We start from the raw sequence: 12238 nt of genomic DNA on the forward strand, positions 1-12238 counted from the left end.
AATGGTAAAATGAAACCCATGTGAATTTTAACTAATTCCAACACTAAGAAATGTGAAAAATTTTAAAGCAATGAAATTTTGAGTTTGGACTCTTACATTTAATAAAAGTTTCCTGTTTCTACTTCATGCTATTATATTGCCTGTAAAACACAGCATCAAAATACTTGAAGGCTCTAAGAATAATGAGACACTGAACTACTAACATAACTATCAAGGACTGAAGCATTTTTAAATTTCTTATAAATTTTAGAGCTCATTTGTGTTGCTCATATCATCTGTGCTGAAAACTCATCATGAAAATTGGTGGCTTAAATTAAAGCACATTTAAGTGTCAGACAGGGACCATGACATTCAATAAAACCTTTTTTCAGATGCCAGAGTGGTCATAAGGTTAAGGTGGTAGTGTTAAAAAAAAAAAGAAAAGAAACGAAAAAGAATAAAAGCTTTGTTTCATAAAATATCTAATAGATATCAGCAAATATTTTCTAAGGTGTTAAATGAATGAATCAAACTTAATTCCACATAAATAAAATAAACATGATAAATAGTGGAATATCATGGAATATAAAAATTAATCTCCCCCTTATTTGATTCAGAGTACAAGAAGTATCTTAGCTTAAGCTATAAGGAGAAGTATTTTGATTTTCACTGTCATTTTTACTGAAGAATGGGAAAGTCTTTGCAGATGAGTTTGTAAATAGAAAACAAATATTTTGCTTGATACTGTCTCACCAAGGTTTCATTGATGTGCATATATACATAATATTATATGCATTATGTATACATTACATATACATATATACAGAGAGAGAAAAGAGACAAACTTTATATCTTGGGTTTCTTTTCATAGTCATAAATTATTGCTAAAAGCTCTTTCTAAATGTATAGATCCCTTTTTAACAAAGTACTTTGAGAATTAAATAATCTCTCTTTCAATTATTCTTTCACTTATCATCATATGCATGACTATATCCCAAAATTATTAGTCATATTCAGAGATTTTATGCTGAATAATAAAACAACCAGAATACTCCTCCGTAGATAGTGTTAAATAAAGATAGAGTATGTTTGTATACAGGAGTTTGTTTTTTCAAGGTTTGTCAGCTATGCTACTATTGTCCAATTCCAACCTGTGGGCCTCATACTATTCTGAGCTGTCACTGGGGCTATGTCTTGTTCCTTGGCTCTGCCTGGACCTACACTGATGTTCATGGCTCCTGAAACCACTGAATGCAGTGAGGATTGGGCTGTGTAGAACTGGCAGTACCCTTCACCAAGTACACCACTTTGGAGGGCAGCACAACCCTGTACCTCCCCGGGGAATCAGAGCAAAACTGTTCCTGATGGTGGAGATGCATGTAAGCTGGCCCTAAGTATGCAAGAGTTGAAGAGCTAGTTCCTTGGTCTGTCATTCTCAAAGTACTTTGAGAGATATCCTCCTTGTTCCGAGTACCTCATTACTTGACACCTACAGCAGGGTGGAAAAGCTGGTTCCAGAATCATGAGGGTGGGAGAGCTGATCCTACCCCTCACCAGCTGTAGCACTCAGAAAGGCAGACTGTTGCACCTCGCGTGGGCAGCATAGTAGAACTGACCCTGTTAACAGAGGCACAGGTAATCCAGCACCACAAATGCACATGGGAGATCTGACCTTATCTTTTGTCTGCCATATGGTGGAGGGAGCAATGGAGAGAAGACCTCCCGCTTGTAGTTTTTTGTGGATTTGTTGCTGCTGCCTGTTGTACAATTCCCATTTCCCAGGGGGCAGGGGTAAGAAGACATGCAGGCAACTACATAGATTTTGAGAGATTCCAATCCAAAAGCTCTTTATTATAAAAGGGTCTGGGACTTTTATGGGGTTAGGGAAATTAAACTGTGGCAGGAACGTTTCTGGTTGGTCCTTTTGAAACTAGCAGTCACTGCTGGCTTGTGATTGCTTAGAAGTGCGCTCCAATAGTTATTGTGCTTTTGGTCCACTGACAGTCTATTTTGGCGAATTTTCCTTATTCATTGTGAGTTTGCTTGCTTGTGCTTGCTCTGTTGCCCCACCTCACCCCCTCTCTCACCTCTCATTGATTGTGGTGGATGCAAATTTGACACTGAGGTCATGAGAATGGGAGAATTAGCATTGTTCCCTCACCACCAGCAGCTTTAGGGAGAGCATGCTCTTAAGCTTTTCTAGGCAATATAGAGCTGACCTTGTTGGCGGTAATAAGAGAGGGAGAAGTGAAACAATCCCTTCCCCTGTCATCCTGCATGTGGCAGCATGGATGAGGGAAAAATGTCCTTTCTCTGCTCACTCTATGACACCTTTGGCATATGAGATAGCTGGGGTCCCTGGGCTACAGGAATAGGAAAATTAGCCCAGCCTCTCACCAGCTGGAACACATGCAAGAGTGATCATGGCACCTCAACTGGGCAGAATACTAGAACTGGCCCTGCTGGCAGGGGCCCAGGTGAGCTGTGCATGTAGGTATGAATGGAGCAGAGCTGCCCCCACCCTCCCTAGTATGCCACAGGGTGGCGAGGGTAACGGAAATAGGCCCCTCCCTCTGCTGCAGGCTTTATTGTACCACCAGCCCCCAAATCATGGCACAGAGACTTATTAATAATTTAACCTCGACCATAGCTTCAGCTTGTTTCTAACTAGTTTTTAGGAATTAAGTTAACCCATTTCTATTAATCTAAATCCAGTCACGAAGCTCGTAGCCTTTACCTATCTTGTCCCGTACATCCCTGCTTCCCGTGCATCTGGCTAGGTACTTCACTGTTCTTCCTCAAGACCTCTCTGTTCCCAGAAATCATGCCTAACCTCTCCCTGCTCTTTACCAGACCAACCACAATGACACATCTTTACAGAGTATAAAGGAAAATTCCACAACACCCGTCATCACTTGGTGCCTATGACAGGCAGGAGAGTCAACCTCAGAGACATGAGACCAGAAGAACTGTGTCTGCTCCTCAGGAAGTACAGTAATCAGAGAGTAAGCCCTGTAACTCATCTGGGAAAAACAGTAGAGTTGTCTCTGGTGATCTGAGTATAGGTGAGCCAGACTCAAGCTGTGAGAGCAGGAGAAATGGTACTGCTCTTTGTTCTCTTCTTGATCTGAGCTAGGCAGGGCAGTGCTTGAGAGCTCATCTGGCTGGTAACTGAGGAAAAGCTGGCAAGATGAGCAACCCAGCTACTATCCAGGCCTAGAACAAGGACTAATAGCTAGCCCAACCCCAACAACTATCTCACCTAGGAACTTCTAGAACGTAGGGGCAGATGGGCAGAGCCAAAACTACAGGATCACTAGAACACAAAGCAACTACAAGATATCCAAGAGGAGGCTCAGAGAAAGTTGACTTTCAACAGCGTAGCTGAAGCCAGGGGCCTCAATCCAGATCAATGACTCAACACAGTGAATACTTACAAGTAAAGGTGTATTAACGAAAGGGTATACTGTGTGACTCAGGAGACAACATCATACCTTCCATTCCATACCAAGATTTTATATATATATATATATATATATATATATATATATATATATATATATATATATAGTGCTTTGCTGGAAGGGATAATTTTTTTTTAACTTTTTAAACTTTGTTTTTGAGGAAAGACTGAAAAGGCAGAGAGTAATAGTAAGGAAGGGAATGAGAGATATTGGGATGATATGAAATTCATCAAGAACCAATAAAAAGGGCTGGAGAGATGGCTCAGTGGTTAAGAGCATTGCCTGTTCTTCCAAAGGTCCTGAGTTCAATTCCCAGCAACCACATGGTGGCTCACAACCATCTGTAATGAGGTCTGGTGCCCTCTTCTGGCCTGCAGACATACACACAGAATATTGTATACATGATAAATAAATATAAGAATTAAAAAAAAAAGAACCAATAAAAAGTTTCATAAAAAGAAGAAGGAGTATGTGAAAAGGAAGAACATGCTAACACATGCTCTCTCACACACAGAAACTCAAAAATAATACACAATGACTGCACCTTGAAGGAAAACATCTATATTTGTGAATACAGTACATGTCTTTGATTGAAAAAGATATTAACAGAAAATTCATGAGGAAACATTGCCACAGCTAGAAAGAAAAAAAATCTATACTAAAGAAAGTCATTTGAGAGAAGATAAACATTACAAGCTCTGAATCTAAGTTTTTTTTCTCTCTAAGCATGGACCTACTAGCCATCAAAATTTATAAAAATGTGACTGAGATAAATATTCACTTCTTCCTCCTATGTCTTCTTTAACAAAATAATATCTTTATATTTACTTCAGGATATATCAATTTTCCCATTCTCTAGAAGAAACCATTCTCAGGCCATTGCTATTCTAATCATATAACTGAAAGATAGATTTTCATTATTAATACAAATACATTTGATTCTTTATATATCGCCTGAAACTTTTCTGCTCCAGAGCTTTCTCATGGCATTTTTCACTTCTGCATTCCTGAGTGTGTATATCAGAGGGTTGAGAAAGGGTGTACAAATTGTATAAAACACCGATATCATCTTGTCCATGGGGAAGGTGGTTGCAGGACGTGTGTATATAAATATGCAAGGCACAAAAAACAAGATGACTACAGTGATGTGGGAGACACATGTGAACAGGGCTTTTTTCCTCCCTTCAGCACTGTGATTTCTCAAGGAATAAAGGATGATGACATATGAAACCATGAGCACGAGAAAACTCACTGTGCAAAGGGTTCCACTGTTAGCCACAAAGAGAAGGTTGATCACATAGGTGTCTGAACAGGCAAGTTTCAACAGTGGCTGCAAGTCACAGAAATAGTGGTCAATCTCGTTGGGACCACAGAAGGGTAAACTCAAGGCCAGAAGTGTCTGAACTAAAGCATGCACACAGGATCCCATCCAGGCTATGGCCACCAGCATCCCACAGACCTGGCGGCTCATGATGGTCGTGTAGTGAAGAGGCTTAGAGATGGCTACATAGCGGTCAACGGCCATGAGGATGAGGATGAAGATCTCCTGGGCGCCAAATAAATGTAATGCAGAGACTTGGATTATGCACTCACTGAAAGAGATAGAGGCTGCCTTCCTAAGCGAATCCACAATGGTTCTAGGGGCTACAGTTGTAGAGAAGCAGGTGTCAGACAAGGATAAGTAGAACAGGAAGTAGTACATGGGACTCTCAAGTGCCTGGCTTGTCTTGATGGTGGCAATGATCAGCAAGTTACCCACTAATGTCCCCATATAAAAGAGCAGAAAAATGGCAAGCACTATGTTCTTCCTCCTGGGGTCCTGTGTCAAGCCAAGGAGAAGGAAATTGGTAACATTAATATTCAGCTGCATGACTCATGAATGAGAAGGAAAGAGTATAAAAGGTGTCATCTGCAAAAGACAAAGGAACTAATTTGAACAAGTGGTAAAATAGATTATATAAAATAAAAGTATTTCTTTCGCATAACTATGCTTTCCAATCTCTGTCTTCAGTGTCAAGATCATTAGTAGTATCACAGAAGCTGATGAAATTAACACTTTCTCCATAATACTATCCATATATAAACTCACTGACTTTAGCATGGTTCTGATTAATTTTGCAGTTCAATTAATATAAAATAAAATGCTCACTTTTCTTTATTATTTAACTAATTGTTTCATGGGCAAAAAACTCTGATGGGGCATCATTTATATAATTTATTTTCCTTTATTTAGAATATTTTGAGTGTCCCTTAGTCATGTAAAGTTGTCTAGACCTTACATTATATAAAAATCTTATTTTCAATTTATATTACACATTAATGATCTACATTTATAAGCAATACTAAACTCTTTTGTAAATAGTGTTCACTGAATTAAGAACAAGAAATGCCTGTAAAAAAGCAAATAATCTGGTAATATCTTAAGGAATTCTAAATATTATCTTGCAAATTGTGTGTGTAGATAGAAAACAGTGTTCCTTGATAAGACTATTAAATATCTCAGTGTCTACTTTTCTTCTACTTCTGAAAAGCATACCTTAGACTATTCAAGGGCTTTGAGAATTTACTAAAATGAAGGGGTATTTTATATTGTCTAATTGTATATATTTGCAAAATAAAAATACTAATACTTAGAATACCCTAATGGTTATTGCTAAATTTGTTGTAATATCAGGGCACAGTAACCATCTCTAGTAAAGTATTTTATATTCAGGCATTTAAAAATTCCACATTCTCGGGTAAGAGCAATGTTTCAAAGATGATGATAAGTATGGTTTTATAGAAAGGGAAGAAGGGTAGTCTATATTTGACTTTTTGTTCAACCTAATTTTATATCTGGAAATTATGATGATATCAAGTATGAAATATCATTTCTTTAAGCAAAGTGTATTTTTTAGCAGGAAAAATTTCATAAAACTTTCAAAATAAACATTTTCTAGCTTTTGCTTATGAAAATGTCATTATCATCGTGCAAACTGAGATGCAATACAGTTAGTATATATTCTGGAAGGCTCACTTATCCACAGTGTTCTTTCTGATTTCTGCTAACACCTGCAGTTCATTGTAATGAGAATGTGAAATGCTCTAATGCAAAATCTGATAACTGAGACAGACACAAAATTACCTTTATATGCATGTTTCACCTCACCCTTGGAAATTAAATCACTTAACCAAATTTTAAAAAAGATCATTCTCCCACTATTTTAAATGAATTACAGCTTTATGTGTATGAACATTTGCCATGCATGTTGTGTGAACTCCATGTGTGTGCCTGGTTCCTGAGAAGCATGAATGCTCTGCCTGCATGAGTATATCCACATCATATGTGTTCATGATTCCTGAGAGTTTTAAAAGAGATCACTAGCATTTTTTTTACTTCTTCATAAATTTATGCATTATTGGAGAATATAATTATGTGTATCTTTCACATAGCTCCTTTTGTGGAAATCTATGCATATTCAGCACTGCTCTTAGAGCTAAATTCAGTGTCTTTTACAATGTAGAATGTTCATGATGTCTCAAGTGAAATAGTCTCTATTACATTTTGAATGTGATGATACTTATCTAATATTGTCACTCACATTATAAAGACATTCGTGTAGCTAATGTATTGATGATTTTATCTATTATGTACAGAAGATAACAAAGGCATTCAAAATTTATGAAGCCAAGACAAAACTCCAAACTGAAGAACTACAAAACTGAGATTCATCAAAATATCTTAATGAGCTTTCTAATAGACTTGAAGTGGAAGGTCCCATGTGTTGTACAGCTTAGCATAGCATAAGATGTAGGCTTCCAGAAGAATGGTTGTCTTAACATAACAAATAGAGACATTAATCCTTAATCTTTGAGTTATGCAAGGATAATCTTTAAAAAAAAAGTATTCTCCTTTGACTGTAGGATGTGTTTTGTTTGTTTGCTTTTTGCTTTGTTTTTGTGGGTGTTTTGTTTTAGTTTGGGTTTTTATTTATTGTTTTTATTTTTATTTAAATTTTGGTTTTTATGCCTATAAACCGTATCTGTTCCCATACCTCTCCATAAATAGCAATGAATTCAATTCTTATGTTTTTTTCAGTCATTAAAATGTACCACAATATCCTCAAGACAAACAACAGCAGAATACAGCATAACATCTAGAAACAACTGCACTTACCTCAACTATTCAAATAAGATAAAAAAAAAAATTAGACTGGCTACACTGGTTAAAATATAGTAAACCCAGTTTGTAGGTGTTGGATGTGATGGATAAGATCTGAAATACCAGCGAACCAGAAAAGGCAACAAATACAGAAGGATGGAAATTAGTGACTGTTGGCTCCTTCCATGAATCTACACTGCTTTGAAGAGACTGCACTGGGAAGAATCTGCTTCTCCAAGATGCTATCTTAAAGAATCAGCTATCCTGAATTTAATGGCACTGACTTTGTGTATTTCAGAGACTCTCACTCCTAAATACACTTCTATGCATAGGTTATCATAGTCTGAGAATATTAACTAGCTGCCCTAATTCCTTTAGCATTTAAGTGCTTAAATGAAGAGTCACATAATAAACACTTCTGAAAACTCTCAAGCTAGGTTACTTAATCCCATGATTCAAGCTAAAATGAGAACTGGGAAACACCTGGGCAGAGATATAGAAACACACAAATTCAATACATTTAAAGTACACTTTCTGCATCGAACTCTCTTAATTGTCAGTAATTACTATGCAGTCACTCTTTTTGAGTCTATACAGATAGCAGGTGTTTTTTGAAGGATTTAGGACTAAAAAATGATACCTGACATTTTTGAAGAAGCAGCTTCTTATTGAGATTTTAGGAACACCCCATACATTACTATACTATACTATACTATTATTATTATTTACATATTTAAAGGATTTCATCACTGTTTTGGTTATCTGAAGTTTATCTTACTTTAAAAAGTTGAATAACTTTTAAAGTAAATCTCGTGTGTATGTCTAATGTAAGTCAAAGATTTGTAATTTCATTTTAGAAACATGTAAAGAATATTCATACTATGCTATTATATACAGTACTCTGCTCAAGTATTGTACTTGCACATCACAAAGCTGCCACTTCCCAGAAGTGCTGTCCATTATTTCATATCAAACGTTTCTCCAAATTTTGTTATAGATACAATCTTTTAGGTTTATTGTGTATATGAATAGTTCTTAGTCAATCTAATCTCATCCAGAAACTTTACATGAACACATTTCAGAATTTTTCTGTAATCATGTCAAGAAACAATCTTAAGTTTTAATATAGCAAATGCATCCTTTTCTATGTACACAATATTGATGGACTTTCACATACCTGTTTCTTATATGGAATTCATTGATTTTAGAGCATAGCTTTATTTCAAAGATAGGAATTCATTTTTATAATAAAGTAATCCTTTAAAAGTATACTGAGCTATAAAATTTACTGTTTCTTTTCCAAAGGCTAGCTAAGTAATCTTATATTCACACAGCATATTGAAACACATTAAAAATGCATATCTACTAAAACTGTAATAATATATCTCTGAACTCACGATGTGTAAATAATCTCTCTCACCTGTTAGAGGACTGGCTACATGAGTCTCACCTGTCCAACACATTTGATAGCAGCTATCCCACAGGATGCTTAAAAGAAAATGTTTCTTCTGCCCTCCAGAGGGACTATATTAGCATGTACTGGTACAGAACAACATTGATGTTGTTGGTAGCATTATCACCTGAAATATCTCCTCTCCAGATAGTCAAACCACTCCAGAGACTCTAATGCATCTAATTACACTGTCTGTTTAGACAATGCAATATTAAATGAATCATTTTTGAATTCACTAATAAGACAGGAGTTACGGTACAAAGGTATTTTAATTTACATTAAAGTTGCCAGAGTAGGAAACAAAACAAATCTATGAATGGGTAGTGGAGACAATAGTAGTAACAAAAAAGTAGAAAATATTATTGGTACAAGAGAATTTGAATCATGAATCCTTGCTTATAAGTATGGCCTTAAATTAGCCTTACTACCTTGGATTGGGATGTGGAGAGACTATAGTCGTTTGCATGGTGAATTTGCAAGGTAGTTGCTAAATATTATCAAGTAGGGAAGTGTTGAGTGATGAAACCCAAAGTCTATTCTGTGGACTACAGAAGATACCTTTCAAGATATCAAAACTGTTAACAATTTCTCTGAGGATTAGTATCAATACAGAGCTCTGAATCTCACTTTAAGAAAAAACCCTCTACATTTGTTTTACAAACTCAGGTCATTGGAAACAGATGGTTCCATTTTTCAGATCTTAGTGTTATATAAGATAAATTAAATATTACTCAGAATCTTGAGTTAAACTACATCAGAATATGAAAGAGAAAAATCAAACAAACAAAAACCAAATCAAAACAATAAAGTAGATAAGCTACAGATAGCTCCAGCTCCTTGTAGAGGAGTAAGTACAAAAAATCAGGCATTTTAAGTTATAATACAAGAAAACTCTCAGGTTTAGTAAGAGAATTCTGTCTCATGGGAAATGGAATATCTTCAGAAAGAATGTCTAGGGTATCAGGGCATGCAGCTTAGAATTTGGTCCATTGTGCTAAAATAGGACCAGAAAAATAGAGAAAAAAGGAAAGGTTTCCGGGTTGGAAGGCGTAGAACAGGTATCTTAGCAACAACGGTCTGTAAGCAACTACATTAGTAAGAGGGGCTTCTGGGGCATATGAAAGCCTATCTCATCCAGAATACAGTCCTCCCATTTTACTATGTTTCATGTGCATCATTCATAGACTTCTTCAGTTGTTCCATCGAAGCTCCCTGGAGTCCTTTCAAAAGGTATTTTGAACCGAATGTGGTGTGGGACATCCTTTTGTCTATTTGTTTGTTATTGGTTAATGGATAAAGAAATTGGCTTAGAGTGATAGGGTAGAACAGAATTAGGCAGGAAGAACTAACTGAATGCTGGGAAGAAGGATGTAAATTCAGGGAGAAACCATGGAGCCTCCGGAGACAGACACTAAGATTTTTACCCTATAAGCCACAGCCTCGTGCCTATACACAGATTAATAGAAATGGGTTAAATTAATGTGTAAGGGTTAGGCAATAAGAAGCCAGAGCTAATGGGCCAAGCAGAGATTTAATTAATATAGTTTCTGTGTGATTGTTTCAGGTCCAAGCCAACAAACAGCTGGGCCTCTTCTCCAACAGATTTGGCATGCCAATGTGGTGGACTAAATCCATGTAAAACCTAAAAATCTTGAAAAGGAACTAAAGACACAGAAAAACAAAGTTTACCCTCATGATTCTTTTCAGCTGGTGGTGTGCTGCAGCTCCCTTAAGGGAGGTTTTCCTTATTGAGCCATAGCAGAAAAAAGCCAAACAGTTTTAAAATGCAGAATCCTGGGCTGTTCTGCCAGCATGAACTCTGGCTATGAAGCATTTGAATAGCATTTTTCTCCACCAGAGGAGACTGGATCAGGTCTACAAGGCTTGCAGAGGTAGGAGAGCATGATGAATTCCCGCCACCATACACAGAGATATTTCCAGGCTGTGCAGTGCTCTGCATGGCAGATTTAGCTATTACTCAGATAAAAAGGTTTTACGTGCTGAGTGCTCATTTTCAGAGTTAAAGTACTCAGCGTTACTCCTTCCTGGTGGCGATAGACCTGGCAGTAATGGCACCTCCACCATTTTAAAAGCAGAGAGAGGCAGATCCACCATCCAGAGAAGCTGTAATCAATCTACTTACCATTTTAAAAGCTCTTCAAAAAGAATTAAAGATAATGTAATAAGGACAGATTCAGATATAAATCTGAATTCGGTTAGAATTTCTAGATATATGAGATATATTTCAGTTAAATAGCTGTTCTTCAAATCAGATACATGTAAAACAACTGGAACAGATTTACACCTTGGTGTCAAAACAAAAGGTTATGGCTTTGGGGTTAAAAGATGGACATCAAAAATAAATAAATAAATAAACATTTTTCCTAGGGCATTGTTATAGCTAGGTGAAACACACATTTAAATCTAAATTCATTGAACAAAAGGGGTCGAGTGAGTGGAGGAAGAGGGAGCTGAATATACTTGTAGGGTTCTATAACCTCTCCTATGCTAATTTGTGTCTAAAAGCTGGGACGAGTAAAATCGACAGAAAGTTAAGCACTCCAGAATACTGTTTGCAATCAGGGCCCTATCAGTTCATCAAGACTGCATTTTCAGTGCTAAAACTGTAAACTAATGAACCAGTGAGCTACCAAGCTGGTTGTAGCCTTATGGGAGGAATTGGAAGGAAAGCTGCTAAACTGGTAAGGCTATCAGTATCCTACTCATCCAATGCCATCAGAGCTGAGAAGATTAAGCCTAAGTGAGACAGATTTCCAACTACCTAGAAAGTCCCAAATTTCTCCGTGGTTACTGTGGGACCAAAGATCCAGAAGCAGTAACTGTCTTTAGATGCTGAGTTCAGAAGATCTGACAGACTTCTCTGTGGGTAGGAATTTGAGGAGAGTGACCTACTTTGACTTGGCAAAGTGGAGCAATTGATCTTCCAGTGTCGTGTGTGTCTTGGCAAGGTCTTAACATTGGTTTAAAGAATAAAGCAGCAATACCACTCTTGGGAATATACCCAAGAGAGGGCCTATCATACAACAAAAGTATATGCTCTACTATGTTCATAGCAGCATTGTTTGTAATAGCCAGAACCTGGAAACAACCTAGATGCCCTTCAATGGAAGAATGGATGAAGAAAGTATGGAATATATACATATTAGAGTACTACTCAGCAGTAAAACACAAGGACTTCTT

General features: G+C 36.9%; 1 protein-coding gene across 1 annotated transcript; it reads right to left on the reverse strand.

The window, feature by feature from the left end:
• Positions 1-4386: 4386 nt before the first annotated feature.
• LOC121466572 (olfactory receptor 4C11-like) lies at positions 4387-5313 on the reverse strand. Its single transcript, XM_041680354.1, has one exon. The coding sequence runs from the start codon at positions 5311-5313 to the stop codon at positions 4387-4389; it is 927 nt and encodes a 308-aa protein (XP_041536288.1).
• Positions 5314-12238: the final 6925 nt, after the last annotated feature.

The sequence above is a fragment of the Microtus oregoni genome, unplaced genomic scaffold (genome assembly GCF_018167655.1).
Source record: "Microtus oregoni isolate MIOR12 unplaced genomic scaffold, Mior012 000033F_ref0000390, whole genome shotgun sequence".
Classification (NCBI taxonomy): domain Eukaryota; kingdom Metazoa; phylum Chordata; class Mammalia; order Rodentia; family Cricetidae; genus Microtus; species Microtus oregoni.